General features: G+C 37.6%; 1 protein-coding gene across 1 annotated transcript in view; it reads left to right on the top strand.

The window, feature by feature from the left end:
- Positions 1 to 16,186, top strand: part of LOC128698731 (replication factor C subunit 4-like) — a 74,634-nt gene that overhangs the window by 29,106 nt on the left and 29,342 nt on the right. The window contains exons 6-7 of the mRNA XM_070085043.1: positions 878 to 976; positions 14,670 to 14,842. Of these exons, the coding sequence (XP_069941144.1) occupies positions 878 to 976; positions 14,670 to 14,842 (272 nt within the window). The remainder of the gene's footprint in view (positions 1 to 877; positions 977 to 14,669; positions 14,843 to 16,186) is intronic.

Here is a 16,186-nt window from a genome sequence, read left to right as displayed (position 1 = left end):
ATGCAATATCATGGTGTCACAATACATGCAGGCAACTTTTCTATTAACATAACCCTGCGAATCAGTTTTGACCTGATGCTTTACCAGAGCACATTAGCAGTGAACCTACTCTCATTCTTGGAGATTTCACTGCCAGACAAAAGAATATTGGAGAATCTATAACAAACACCAGTGAAACTAAACTAGTGAAATTTCTAAATGAGCATGATAATGTTCAAATTGTGAACACAGTTGAGCCTACTCTATTGTACTGTGCTGTATTTTTAACTTATTATCTCTTCAGGTACATCTACAGTTAATGCATATTGTACTCTAGTTTATTCTTAATATGTCCTGTAGCCCATTGATACAATGGACTAATTCTGTTTTATTGGGCGTTTGTCCATGTACATACTGTGGTAGATTAAACGGACTACATCCACTGAATTGAAACTTCAATATGATGACAAAAAAAAAAAAGGCACGATACCATGACTGGAACGATACACAAATAACCTGCACATAGAAGAGAGGAGCTTATGACGACGTCAGACCAAGTCGGACCGAAACGCTCTTGTAAGCTCCTCTCTTCTATGTGCGGGTTATTTGTGTATTCAATATGATGGATTTTTCACAAAAGCAGACACTCCCTTTAACCTGTTAATTTGTTCATCAGACATTTCCTGTATATGCTGTATTGTACTAGTCCCCTCAAGGGAGGTTCCTTGACACTGGTGAGGAGCTCTTGATATAGGGAATTGGATCTGTGATCCAGTTCCCTGAATTGAGCCTGAATACCTTCCATTACCCCATCCTCAACTTGCACTGTATAATCCTATGGATTTAGCACTCCCCCATGATTAGAATAATAATGTATTATACTTGTCTTATTTTTCAGAGTGTTGGAATTGAATGCTTCAGATGAACGAGGGATTCAGGTTGTAAGAGAGAAGGTAAAGAATTTTGCCCAAACAACAGTGTCCAGTATCAGGCCAGAGTAAGTTTATTTTCTCATACGTACATTGATAAATTTATTTTCTTTGGGTAATTACAATTCTGGTTTGCTTAGTACAAAGAAAGCCACTATCATGCCAGGGCATTTCGGGCGGACTAATCCTAATACATAGTAACTACTTAAAACTAGACAGATAATAGTACATAGTAACTACGTACTTAAAACTAGACAAGATAATAGTGCTTAACTGTGTTAGTTTTATTTAATCTTAATACTAATGCGAGGTAGTCAAGGTGGAGGTTTTTAATAATAATAATCCTGAACTTACACATAATAAAATCAATATTACAAATAATGGTTCAGGCAGTAATATTTCATGGACTGGCAGAAGTTTAACCCTTTGACTGTTTCGACCGTATATATACGTCTTACGAGCCAGTGTTTTGGACGTATATATACTCAATCATTCTAGCGGCTTCAAATAAAGCAGGAGAAAGCTGGTAGGCCCACATGTGAGAGAATGGGTCTGTGTGGTCAGTGTGCACTGTATAAAAAAAATCTTGCAGCACACGCTGTATAACGAGAAAAAAAAAACTCCGACTGTGCTTTTGGATTAAAATGCTGAATTTGAGGTGCATTTTCGTATAGTATTTATGGTTGTATTCTCGTTTTCTTCATCTCATTTGATAGAATGGAAAACATATTATAGAAATAGAGGTGATTTTCATTAGTTTCACGATGAAAACGACCTTGACATTGAGCTCAGAGAAGCGGAAATATTCAATTTTTACCAATGTTCAAGAGTAAGCAAATCACACCACACGTCCAATAAACATCAACTAGGGAGTCTAATATTCTTTCACTAGTGCACTGATATTATTTATACCATTTTTACAATAATGCAGTAGTCTGCATAACAGTAAATCTTCTATTTTTTAGGTGAATAAAAAATCAAAATAGAATTTTTTTATTTTATTATCACACTGGCTGATTCCCACCAAGGCAGGGTGGCCCGAAAAAGAAAAACTTTCACCATCATTCACTTTTTTCAACAACGCCGCCTCCCCCCGGAGGTGCCCAAAAAAAGAAAACCCCAAAAGAAAATATTTATCATTTCAACACTTTCACCACACTCACACATTATCACTGCTTTTAGGGGGCCAGAATCAAAGCTTAAAACATATTATACAGATACACAACATACCCCTCCAAACTCCCTTCCCCAAACCCTTTTTAAAGTGCAGGCATTGATTCCCTTTGGACTCAAGCCCCACTTTAAAATTGGTTTCCTAAACCCCTTCACTAAATATTCCCCTCCCCTCCCAACAGATCGCAGGCCCCGTTATTCTCCCCATTCACCCTACAAACACGCCATGCATCTTCTGGAAGTCCAACCCCCAAACCCCCAAAAACCCCACCCCTTTTCCAACTCTTTTGAGGACACCCACCCTCTTTCCTTCCCCTATGATTTATATGCTTTCCATGTCATTCTATTTTGATCCATTTCTAAATGACCAAACCCCCCAAAAACCCCCTCTTCCCCCTCTGACTAATGTTTTATTAACCACCCCTTTCCAAATTTACACCCAATTTTCTGCAAAATATTTACACCACATTTGCCCTTAGACATGAATCTCCCCTCCAACCGCTCCCGCTCCCTTTTTTAAACCCCCCAACTTACATCCATAAAGAGTGTTTACTCTTCTCCTTTCCCCTCTTTGCCCCCATAGAAAAGTTTTTTCCATATACCTCAACGCACACCCCCTTTTTTCCTCATCAATTCTATGTTTAAACCCTAATTTCATATATAATATATATATATATATATATATATATATATATATATATATATATATATATATATATATATATATATATTTATATATATATAAAATTTTAAATTATATATATATAATTATATATATAATCTATATATATAATCTATATTATATAATATATATATATTATATATATATATTATATAATATATATATATATAATATATATATATATATATAATATATATATTTTTTTTTTTTTTTTTTTTTTTTAACAAGCCCCATTCCCAAGGCAGGGGGACCCAAAAAAAAAAAAACCCCAAAAAAGAAAATATTTCATCATCATTCAAATTTTCACCACACTCAAAATTATCCTTTTTTTTGCAGAGGTGCTCAGAATACAAAGCTAGGCATCATATAAAGATACAAACAAAACTCCAAACTCCCAAATACCCCAAACCCCCTTTTTAAAGGGGGGCATTGTATTCCCTTTTCCCAGGATAAAGTCCGATTAGAAAAAATAAGTTTCCTGAACCCCTTACAAATATTCCTGCCCAACCCAACAGACGCCAGGTCCCGGGACCCGGGCCTATTCACCCTATCAACACCCACGTTTTGGGGAAGCCCAAACCCCTTTGCCCACAAAACCCCCTTTCCCCCCTCCCCAAACCCCTTTTCGGGGACGACCCCCCCCTTCCCCTTCCCCCTAAAATTTTAATGTTTTCCCCTTGTCATTTATTTTGATCCATTCTTCTTGACCAAAACACCTCAACCCCCCCTTTTCTCCCCCTCTGACTAATACTTTATTAACTCCACACCTTCCCTTTTCCACACCCAATTTTTTCTGCATTTTTAAAACATTGCCCTTAACCCTTTGGGGGTCGACAGACCCCCCAAAACCTCGTTTTGGGTCTCCAAATTTAAAAAAATTATTTTTCCAAAAGATTGAGAATTTTTTTCCCTGATCATAAAGACACCAAAAGTTTAAATTTTGATAAAAAATTTACGAATTATGCTTTGCAAATTTAGGGTCTGGGATGACGATCCGATTTTCCCCGGCCCCCATTTTCGGCCAATTTCACTGTCTGTTGACAAAACATGAATATTTCCTAGAACTCCATTTTTATCGAATGAGTGCAAGAAACCCCCCTTTTTAAAATTCAACTATCCAGACAGTGGCAAAATTAAAATTTCCAATTTCACAAAATTTAAAAAAGACCAATTTCAATAGGGTCCAGAATAAAAAAGAAAGACATTCCTGGACAAAAATGGCATTTCCTTGCTTAGTCACGCCTAAAGGCCCCTATATTTTTTTGCTTTCCACTTTGAATTTTTTTTTTTCACAAAAATAAAAGATTTCTTTATGAACTCTGCATTAGTGTAAAAATGGTATAAATATTATTGGTATTGTGAAAGAATTTAGACTCACAGGAGGGTATTGCAGTTTGGGCGTTTTGTTTACTTTTAAGTTTGGAAAAAATTAACATTTTTTACTTGGGCCCAAATTTAAAGGCCCCTTTTCTTTTAAAAACAAAAATCATCTCAATTTCTGAAAAAAGCTTCCATTCTATAAAATGAGCCCAAGAAAACTAGAATACAAAAAAAATACCACAAAAATACACTGAAAAATTTTTGAATTAAAAAAATGGTCAAAGTTTTTTTTTCTCTTATGATTGTGCCAGGATTTTGACTGTGCACATGACCACATAGCCCCATTCTTTCATGTTAAAGGGCCCTACCAGCTTTCCCCCACTAGATTTGGGGCCCCTGAATTTAGGAGTACTAGTACGCCAAAAACCCTGGGCAAGCGACTAGTCCCCAAAACCCTAAAGGGTTAAAAGGAATCCCCACTGCCCCCAACCGTCCCCCCGCTGCTGCATTTACCACCCAAGCCACAGCCATATAAATGGGTTTACTACTATACTTCCACCCCCTTCTTTGCCTCCATAGATAACGTTGACTCCACAATCCTAAACCCCACTCACCTTTTTCCCTCATCAATTTGGATTAACCTCATCCTTCAAAATCCATCCCCCGCTAACCCCAAGACTAAAAACATTCACTTCTTCCATCCCCTTCCCAATTTGATACCCCAATTTTTTTTTTATCTAAATCATTTAAACCCCCTATCACCTTTTTTTTCTATGTTCACTTTCAATTTTCCCTTTCACAATTCCCAAACTCTCATAATTTTGAAATTTTTTCTTTAAAATTTCCCCCATAAGCACAGTATTCCGAAAAAGTAATGGTCAATTCCATTTTGAATTTGTTTCCCCCAAAATTTTTAACCCCCACCTCCCCCAAACACCCTAGCATTTATTTTTTTTACAACCCCATCTATAAATATATTAAACAACCTGGTGACATTACGATCCTGTCAAGCCCTACTTTTCCCAAGTAGTCTCCTTCTAAAACCCCCTAACCTGAGCCTCACTATCTCATAAAACTCTTTAAGCATTTTCTTACCACCTATTCCTTATACTTCAAAATTTTAAACTTTTTCCCTCTATCCACTCTATCTATGTTTTCTAAATATAAATGCAATAAAACTTCCCCTTCTTTATCAAATACTGTTCATATATGTTCAAAAACACCTGATCAAACCATCCCCCCCCACTCTAAAACCTCCTTGCTCACCCCAACCCCACATTCTGTCTTACCTCAAATTTTTTCAATTATAACCCTACGTAACTTTTCCCGGGATACCAGTGCTTTTCCTCTATAATTTTTAGCCTTTTTTTCCCCCTTCCCCTTTATAAGGGACATACATGCCTCCGCCAACCTAGGTCCCTTTCCCCTTTCATACATTTATTAAAAAAAAGTACCAACCCCCAAAACTATATCCCCTGTTTTTAACATTTCTGCGATCCCATCACCAGCGTTTTACCCCTTTTCTTTTTACTAATGCCTCACGACTCCCACATTACATTCTCCCTTTCTTCCCCTAAAGAGGGTTTACCCCCCACCAGTGCATGAAATTACGCCTCTGTTTCTTCCTTAACTTTTAAAAATTTCCCTCAAAATATTCTCGATCACCCAAACCCCATCCCCCCATCTACTAACCCCTACTCTTTTTTTAATTGAAAAACCATTTTTTCCCCTAGGTTTTTTAACTTGTTTAATTCCAAAATTTTTCTTATTTTCTTAAAATTTTTGACAGTGCCTCCCCCACTCTATCATCTGCCCCCTTTTTATCTCCCCTCTCTTTACCTTTCTTTACTCAAAACTCTCCCTTTTCTTAAAACACTTCTGCTTTGAAAAAACCTTCAAAGCCACCTTTTTTTTTTATCACCCTTTCTTCATCATTCCACCAATCACCCTTTTTCCCCCTGCCCCACCCTCCTATAACCACAAACTTCTCCCCCACATTCTAATACTGCTTTTTTAAAACTTTTCCCAAACCCCTCTTCAACCCCAACTCATCTTTCACTACCCCACCTTTCCCCAAAGCCATATCTCACCCAACTTCCTCCTCCCTTAGTTTAACATTTTCCCCCCCCTCTTATTTGGGGCCACCCCTCTTTTCCCACTCCCTTACTCAACGGGCAAACTAAATAATGATCCAATATCAGTTGCCCCTCTATAAACATGTACATCCGGGAGCCACCCATAACCTTTTATCCACCAATACATAATCTAAAAACTATTTTATTACGTCTCATACCTTTTATATTTATTTATCCTTTTTCATAAAATATGATTACAACCCAAATTTCTTTTCTACACTGACCCATAAAGGCCCCCCATTTACATTTCCCCCTCCCCCAAAATTTACTATCCCTCCATAACATTTTTACCCATTTTAGATTAAATCCCCCAACCCCCTTACTCTCACATTGTTTAAAACCCCCCACCATTCACCAACTTTTCCCCAAAATTCTCTCTCCCTCTAATTTCTTTTCCCATGCATCCCGTTTTATTATAACCCACTTTTCACACCCAATCTTTATTTTACCCCAAATAATCCTTGAATTAATACATTTATAGTCCCTTTTTCTGCCAAGTTTATCCTTCAACATTATTTACCCCTTCTTTAGCTCTAACTCTATTTGAAACCCCTGCCCTAACCCCAATTTTTTCCCTTTCACTTAAAGCCGGGGACATCCAGCTTTTTCCCCATTCATAACATCCACAATCATCTCTTTCTTATCTCTCACAACACCCACCCCATTCAGACTTCCCTTTTTGACAATTTTTCTTTTTCCTTTTAGTAATCTTTACGGGAAAAGGGGGTTACTACCCATTGTTCCGCATTTAGTTGACTTTAAAAAAGATTTTAGGAGGGTTCTTTTCCTTTTCCAATGGATTAAAAGGGTTAATAAGAAAAAAAAATTTTAAAATAAAATAAAAAAAACTCAGGAGGTAATAAATAAATATGAAATTTATGGTAGTGTGACCTAATTTTAAAGTAAGAAGACATGCCTGTAATCTTGCATATTTAGGGACAAAAAAAGACGAGAATCCTCCATCATTAAAAAATCACAGGCTTTTTGACACTCACTTGGCAGGGGGTAGTACCTCCTGGGTGGGTTCTTCACAACCTACTACAAAAATATATATCTATATATATATATTTTATATATAATAAAATAATTTTTAAAAAAATATATAATATAAATAAATAATAATTTATAAATAATAATAATAAAATAATTAAATAAAAAAGATTGCCGATTTATGAATGAAAAAAGTTGGGTTTTTAAACAAAACGAAGGGGGAGATCAGGGGGAAAAAAAGGGGTTAAAATTGGGGGTTCAAATTAAGAAAGGAAAGGGGCGGAATTTTAAATATCTATAAGGGAAAAAAAATTAAAAATTAAAAATTTTTGATTGAAAGGGGAAAGGGGTCATAAAGCAAGCCCTGGGGAAAAGGAAGCAAGGGGGAAAAAAATTTTTAATGTTGTAATTTAAAGGGCCTTTTAAAAGTAAAGGGGAGGGGGTGAAAAAAAGGGGAAAAAAATTTAAAAAGGGGGGGGGAAAGATTGGGGGGTAATTTTGGGGGTTTGATTGAACTTTTTTATAAAAGGGGATTATAGGTACATATTTTTAAAAAAAAGGAAAATATACAAAATAAGGGGAAAAGACAGTATTTTTGGGAAAGTATTGGAGAAAAGATTTTTTAGACTTCAGGGGAAAATTTAAAGGGAAAAAAAAGATCACTTTTTTTAAACCAATAGAGTAAAAAAAGTGGGGAAAAAGGAGAAAAAAAAGGGGAAAAGGGTAAGTAAAATAAGAAAAGGGGGTAAGATATAAACATATTGGGGAAAATGGGAATGAAAATAAATGGGGCGAAGGGGGGGGTGGGTTTTAAAAGGGGTTTAAAGGCAGCAGAAGTTTGGTCAAAGGTGCAGGGGAAGAGGAGGAGGGGAATGATTTAAAATAGTAGGGGAAAAATTACATAAAGTTTTTAAAGGAAAAGAGGAAGGATATGAGAAAAAGGGGTTTAAAGGGGAAACAAAAAAACAATTTTGGGGGGGGGGAGAGTCAACAAATTTTGTTTAAAATAAGAAAGGGAGTAGTTGTTAAAAAAACCAAAAAACAAAAAGATTTGTCGTTAAAAAAAAGAGAGAGTTATTAAATGGGGAAATTGGGTGGGGAAAAGGAGGAATATGAGAATTTTTTGGATGAAAATAAAGGGGGTTTATTCGGAGGGGAAGGGGAAAAATCTGCAAAATAAAAAGTTGTATGGGGGGAAAACAGGGAAAAAGAGAAAGGGAAGGTTTTTAAAAAGATGTTTGGGAGGTGGGGGGGATAATGGGTTTTAATTATTTTAAAAATGTGGGGAAAAGAGGGGGTTAAGGTAGCCTTTTAAAAAAAGGGAAAAAAAGGGCAAAAATAGGAAAGGTTTAGTGTTTGGAAAGGATGGAGAGTTTAATTTTAAAAAAATAAGAGAAAGAACAGAAACGGAGGTTTAGGGAAAGGGGAGGGGGGCCCCGTGAACATAAAAGGGAAAAGTAAAGAAAGGAAGAGGTTTTATTTTTGGGGTTTTTGGGGGGATCGGGGGAAAAACCGGGGAGATGGCAAATGGATTAGAGGGGGAAAAAGGAAGAGTTTTTGGGGATGAGGGTTGAGATGTAGGAAAAGGGTTTTTGAAAGTAGGCCCGCAAGGATGGGATGTCCCGGGGTTTTTTTAAAAATTTATAGAGGGGTTTTAAAATTGGGGCTTGGGAAGGCGTGGAGTTAAAAAAAAGAATCCACAAAGGGGGAAACGTCCGTACCGGCTCTGGGGGAAATTTTGAAGAGAAAATGCAGAGAAATTTGGGAGGGGTGCAAAAGAAAAGGTAAAAAGGGAAAACAGAAAAAGAAGGAAGGGTAACAAAAAAAAGGGGTGAAAGATTGACATCGATTGGAGGAGAGAGATGGAGGAGGTGAACGATTCAGAATTTAGGATGGGGTTTTGGGGGGGCAAAATGGAAAGGGAAACAAGGGTTGGGAGCAAAAAACTTTTTTGGGAAAGGGGTGATAAAAACATGGGTTACGGGAGAATTTCAAAAACAGGCGTGGAAAAACTGAAATGGGTGAAAATTTTTAGGGAGGGTGGGGAAAAACGGCCCAGGGCGAGGAAAGGGGGTTGGGTGGCCAGAAGGGGAATGCAAAAGCAAGATTAACCAAAAAAGGGGGGGAGGGGGGTAGGGGGGGTTTAAGGGGGGAGGATAAAATGGTAAAGGGGTTTCAGAGGGACGGGAATTTGATGGGAATGGGGCAAAGGTTTTACTTGCTTGGGGTTGGGGTACAACATTTTAAGGGGTTAGGGAAACAACGGGGCGGGGTAAGAAAATCCGACTTGAGGAAATGTAAGTTGTTTAAAAAAAAGACTTCTGGAAGAAATATGGAGGAATGATTGAAAATTTTTTTTTTAGATTTCCCAATGGGGGTGATAATAAAAAAAAAAAAATATATTTTTTTTTTTCACACGGCCGATTACCGGCCCAGGGGTTTAAAAAAAAAATTTTACCATCATTCACCCATCACGTTTTCCAGAGAAAATTTTTATACGTTTTTAAAACTGCAACATTAACACCTCCTTCAGGTGCAGGGGACTATCCCCCTCTCCAGGGCCAAATCCCCTGCCAGTTTTCCCTTGCCCATAAATTTTTGCTCACCTCCAACAGCCGCCCAAAAAAAAAATTTGTCTCCCTTTACCCTTTTCAAAAGCCACCATGCCTGCAAGTCCAAACCCCCACCAAAAAACCCCCTTTCCTCCCAACCCCTTCCGGCACCCCCCCGCCTCCCTTCCCCTCAGACTGATCACTTTGGGCTTTTTTTTACTCCCTTCTTCTTGTCGCCACCAAAACCCTTCCCCCCCTCTGAACGGAATACCTCCCCCCTAACTTCCAAACTACGAATTCCCCTGCATTTTTCACCCATTGCCCTCAGACATGACATTCCACTGCCCAGCCTTTTTCCCCGCTGCAACATTCTCACCCCCGCTTCACACCCTTTAAGGCGTTTTTAAAAAATCTCCCCACATTCCCCCTTTGCCTCTGGACAAAGTTCTTTTTCCACAGACCCTAATGCACCACTCACTTTTTCCTCATAATTTAAGGGTTCACCTCATCTTTCATGACCATCCCTGACACGTTTCCCCCCTCCAAATTTTCTCCTCCAATCTGATATTCAATCTTTCATCACTAATCTTTTTTTATCCTCATAACCCTTTCTCTTTCCTGTATTCACTTTAATTTTCTTCTTTTTTACACCCTACCCAAATTTATCCACCAATCTCGAAACTTTCAGAATTCCCAAAAGCACAGTGTCATCAGCAAAAAGCAGCTGTGACAACTCCCACTTTTTGTGTGATTTTTTATCTTTAACCCCTCTGCCAAAACCCCCGATTTACTTTCTTTCAACCCCCTCTATAAAATATTAAACAACCAGGGGGACATCACACACCTTTTTCTAAGGCCTACTTTTACTGGGAAAAAATTTCCTTTCCCCATATTAAGGCCCCCACTATCCTCGAAAACTCTTCACTGCTTTTCAGAACTACCCCCCTACACCAACCTTGCAACATCTGCCACATTGCCCCACTATCCACCCTGTCATACGCCTTTCCAAACCATAAATGCCACAAAGACCCCTTTTTACCCTTTTCTAAATCTGTTCACTTATATGTTTCACTGTAAACACCCGGTCCACACACCCCCCTTCCTAAAGCCTCCGTTCATCTGCATCCTATTCTCCGCATCTTAATTCTTTCAATTATAATTTACCATACACTTTACCAGGACACCAACGGGCTTATCCCATAATTTTTCCTCTTTTATCCCTTTTTTATACAAAGGGGCTATGCATTTCCAATCTTTAATACCTTTCCCCTTCCATACATTTATTTAAAAAATTGCACCAACACCCAAAACTATATCCCCACCTGCTTTTTAAAATTTATTTTTTCCCATAAACCCGCCGTTACCCCATTTTTTCCTACGCTCACAACTTCCCCCCACACTCCAAAATGGTTTCCCCCTCCCTCAAAATGTTATTCCCCCTGCCCCCTAAAAAATCCAGCTTCCCATTTCATCAACATTTAAAAATTCCCCCAAAATATTCCCTCCATCTTCCCAATACCCCTTTAACCCCCATTTTAATCTCTCTCCTATTTTTAACTGACAAATCCATTTGTTCTCTAGGCTTTCTTAACTTTTTAATCCTCAAAAATTTTTTTTATTTTCAAAAAAATTTTTGATAACATCTCACCCACTTCTCATTTGCCTCTTTTTTAAATTTTCACCCACCTCAACCCCTCTTTTTCTCCCAAAACTCCCCTCCTTTCATCACTTCTACTTTTTAAAAAAATTCAATGCTAACTTTTTCTCCTTATACCTCTTTCATCACATTCCACCAATCCCTCCCTTCCCCCCTGCACCCACTTTCCTGTAACCACAAACCCGCTGAACACTCTAACACACATTTTTAAACCTACCCCCATACCTCTTACCCATTTCCTATGCTCATTAGCCCATCTATCCTCCCCAAACTGTTATATCTTACCCCAACTGCCCCCTCTTTTAGTTTTTAAACCTTTCCTCTCTCTTCCCTGATGCTTCTATTCTCCTTGTATCCCATCTACCTTTTACTCAGTGCTTCAACTAGAAAGATCATATATCCCGGCCCTCTATAAACATGTACATCCTGAAGTCTACTCAAAGCTTTTTTCTACCAATACATAATCCCAAAAAACTACTGTCATTTCCCCTACATCATATCGTTATATTTTATCCCCTTTTTCTTTAAAAAATGAACCATACAAACCCTTTTTATACAAAGTTTAATAAAGGGCTCCCTTTCATTTACACCTGGAAAAATTCCCACCACCCCTCTAAAAGTTTTTCCACTTTGATTCAGGTCCCCACCACAATTACCTCCCACTTGGGTTCAAGGTCCTAAACATTCCCCTTTAAAATCTCCCAAAATTTTTCTCCTCTGCATTCCCCCTCTTCTCCAGGTGCATACACGTATTATGACCCCTCGATCCCAAACCTTTTCTTTTAAACCACATAATTTTGAATTTAACATTCAAATTTTTTTTCCTTCCATAACTGATCATTTAACATTACTGCTATTTCCCTTTTTCTAATCCTAGATACTCCAGATTTAATCCCATTTATTTCCCCTTTAAACTCTCCCACCCCCCTTTAGCTTTTTTTGCAAAAGGGCATCCAACTTCTTTTCATTTATAACATCAGCAATCATCTGTTTCTTTTTCATCCCCCTCATCTCCCCTTTAAGCATCCCAGTTTTATAAAGTTTTTTTTCTTTCTTTTTTGTAAATGTATACAGGAGAAGGGGTTTAAAAACATTTCCCCCATTTTAGTCCCCCAACGACACGGGCTTAGGGGGAAAGATTCTTTTCCACTTCCCCATGGACAATAGAAGAAATAAAAAAAAACAAGAGCTTTTAGAAAAAAGGGGAAAACCCAGATGTATGTATATATATATATGGTTACGTGAAGTTGACAAAGTGTAAGTAGGGGAAAAAGAATCCCGTTATTAAAAGGGGTTTTTTGAGACAGAAAAAAAAAAACCCCAACCTACCATCATCAAAAAAGTTCAGGTTTTTTTTTCCCGTCATTGGGAGAGGTAGTATTCCCTGGGGGGTTGCTTTAACCTATATAACTATATATATATATATATATATATATATATATATATATATATATATATATTATATATATATATATATATATATATATATATATATATTTATATATATATATTATATATATAATTTTTATATATAATTATATATATATATATATATATATATATATATATATATATATATATATATATATTATATATATATATATAATATATTATTTTTTATTTATTTATTTATTTTTATGCAAAACAACCACTTGAAAAAAAAAGGAATAAAAGGGCAAAAAACACACAAACCAGGGAATCCAGTCAACCCAAATTTTTAGCTCCATGGGTCAGTTTCAAAAAATTATCCAAATGGCTTTTTATATTTTTAGCCCCTTGTTGGCAAGCAGTCCCGGGTGAAAGGTATTTTTTGTTTGTTGCTGGTTTGCCCCGTATATTTGAAAAAAGAATGTCATCGGGCTGGGGTATTGTTGGTACTGGGGGGGTTTTTTTTGGATTGATTGTATTCTTTTTTGGGGGAGGCCAACATTGGGGTTTCCCCAAAATATTATATATTTTAATCACACTGGCCGATTCCAAGAAGGCAGGGGGCCAAAAAAAAAATATTTACCATCATTACCCATCCGTTCCCGAAGGGGGCTTTACAACAGTTTTAAAATGCAACATTAACACTCCCTTTAGAGGGGCACTGTCTTCCCATTCCAGGACTCAAGTCGGGGCCGCCGCCCCTGAACCTTCAAAATGGTTTCCACACCCAACAGCAGCAAGATTAAAAAAATTTGTCTATTACTTTATCAAACACGCCACGCATGCCTGCTGGGGGTCCGCCCCCCCCACAAAAACCACCTTCCCCCTCCTCCAACCTTTCCTAGGCCGACCCTACCCCCCTTTTCCCTTTCCTCAGACTGATACACCTTGAATCCCTTTTTGTTTGCCCATTTCTCTACATGTCCAACCACCTCAACAACCCTTCCTCAGCCCTCTGGATAACAGTTTTTAACCGCACCTCCTCCTAACTTCCAAAATACAATTCTCTGCAATATTCACACCACACGTTGCCCCAGACAGAAAATTTCCCCTGCCTCCAGCCTTCTCCCCCCAACATCAAAATAGAAACCAAGAGTAATATAAGAGGGGGCCCGGGGATTTACTAATGAACAGAGGTTATGTTATTTTTTAAAGCCAAGAATGTCTGCATTGTTTATTCTGGACCCTATTTTGAAATTGGCATCTTTTTATTTTGTGTGAATTAGCCAATTTGCCAATTTCTGACCATCTATTGGTAGTTGCAATTGGTAAATGGATGGTTTCTTGTACTAAATTCATAGAAAAATGGAGTTCTAAAGAAATAGCTATGAGTTTGGTCGACTGGAAGTAAGGAATTGGCTGAAAATAGGGCTCAAAGTCGGAGAATCGCCAGATCGCTACTTAGCAAGAGCATAATTCCATAAGTTTTATATCAAATTTTGTAGTTTTGGTGTCATTACCACTGGGAAAAGATTCTCTTATAATTTCATAATTTTTTTTTCCCAAAATTTTGCGATAGAATGACAGTTTCAGAAATGGGCTTGACATTTAAAAAGGTTAAAAGTCTAGAGGTCACATAACATAACTTATTAACATTTGTTTTGGATGAATTGGTTAGTATTGAGAGATAAGATGATTTTTTTATTTTTTTAAGTTCCAAGAGTTTATCTACTCCTGGGCCGCCATAGTGTATTTACAGGTCCATATTATGCTCAGTATTTCAGGCAGTACTTTTAAAGGTAAAATCAACTGCTTAAAAATTGTTAAAAATTATACTCTTGCAAGTATTTTCTATGTGATTTAACCTCTGAAATTTTTCTGCAGTGGTAAACCTTGTCTTCCATACAAAATAATAATTTTGGATGAGGCTGACTTCGATGACCAGTGCAGCCCAGCTGCCCTTAGGCGTACCAGGGAGAAACAGTCAAGACAACCCGTTTGCCTCATCTGCAACTATGTTTCTGGATTATTGAGCCTCTCACATCGAGATGTTCCAAGTTTCGCTTAAACCCTTGGTAAGTATTACATATGATGTATTCACAGTCTTTCGGGAGAATGTTCCAAGGGTCAATGCCCTGTAGCCTGGTCACATACTAGGCCTTCCGCAGATGGCCTGATCAACCAGGCTGATCAGACATTGACTTGAGAAACTTGTCCAGTTTTTCCTTGAAGACAGGAGTTTTTGGTAGTCCCTTGTATGTAAAAAGGGGAGGATGTTGAAAATCTTGTCCCTTTCACATTTACAGGCAGGCCCTGCTTATATAGCAGGTTAGGTTCCGGGTTAGTGCTGTAAATCGAAAATCACTGTAAAGTAAAACAGCCTTTTCACTTTCAAATGCATATAAAAGCCTGATAATGTGTTTACACTATCATATACATGGACCCTCAAATTTCTGATTAATCCATTCCAGAGAGTCTGCGAAAGTCAAAATTCACAAATAAACCATTTTCCGATAAGAAATAATGTAAATCCAATTAATCCATTCCAGACACGCAAAAGTATTAACAAAAAAATACATTTCTGGATTTTAAGTATAGATTTACATACAGAAAAAGAAAAGACAAATCAATATATGTATTTTTTCTTCAACAAACGCTGCATCCCACCATGGCAGAGTGCCCAAAGGAAAACGAGTTACTAGCCCTTGCTCGGGATTTTAGTCGCTCTTACAACACGCATGGCATACTGGAGGAAGAATTCTGTTCCACTTCCCTGGAGATAAGAGGAAATAAGCAAAACAAGAACTAGAAAGAAAATAGAAGAAACCAGAGGTGTGTATATACATGCTTGCATGTTGTGTAGTGTGATCTAAGTGTAAGTAGAGTAGCAAGACATACCTGAAATCTTGCATGTTTATGAGACAAAAATACACCAGCAATCCTACTATCATGTAAAACAATTACAGGTTTCTGTTTTACACTCACTTGGCAGGATGGTAGTATCTCCTGGGCAGTTGCTGTCTACCAACCTACTACCTACAATATATGTACATTTTTTTTTCAACAAACCGGCCGATCCACCAAGGCAGGGTGACCCCAAAAGGAAAATGAAAGTTCTCCTTTGCATTTAGTAATATATACAAGAGAAGGGGTTACTAGCCCCTTGCTCCCGACATTTTTGTTGCCTCTTACAACACGCATGGAACTACGGAGGAAGAATTCTGTTCCACTTCCCCATGGAGGTAGAGGAAATAAACAAGAACAAGAACTAGAAAGAAAATAGAAGAAACCAGGAGGGGTGTATATACAGGCTTGTACGTATGTGTAGTGTGATCTAAGTGTAAGTAGAAGTAGCAAGACATATCTGAAATCTTGCATGTTTATGAGACAGAAAAAGACAC

Source organism: Cherax quadricarinatus, chromosome 14, assembly GCF_038502225.1.
Source record: "Cherax quadricarinatus isolate ZL_2023a chromosome 14, ASM3850222v1, whole genome shotgun sequence".
NCBI classification, from domain to species: Eukaryota; Metazoa; Arthropoda; class Malacostraca; order Decapoda; family Parastacidae; genus Cherax; species Cherax quadricarinatus.
Note: the sequence above shows the minus strand (reverse complement) of the source record. Positions and strands in the feature narration are given on the sequence as shown.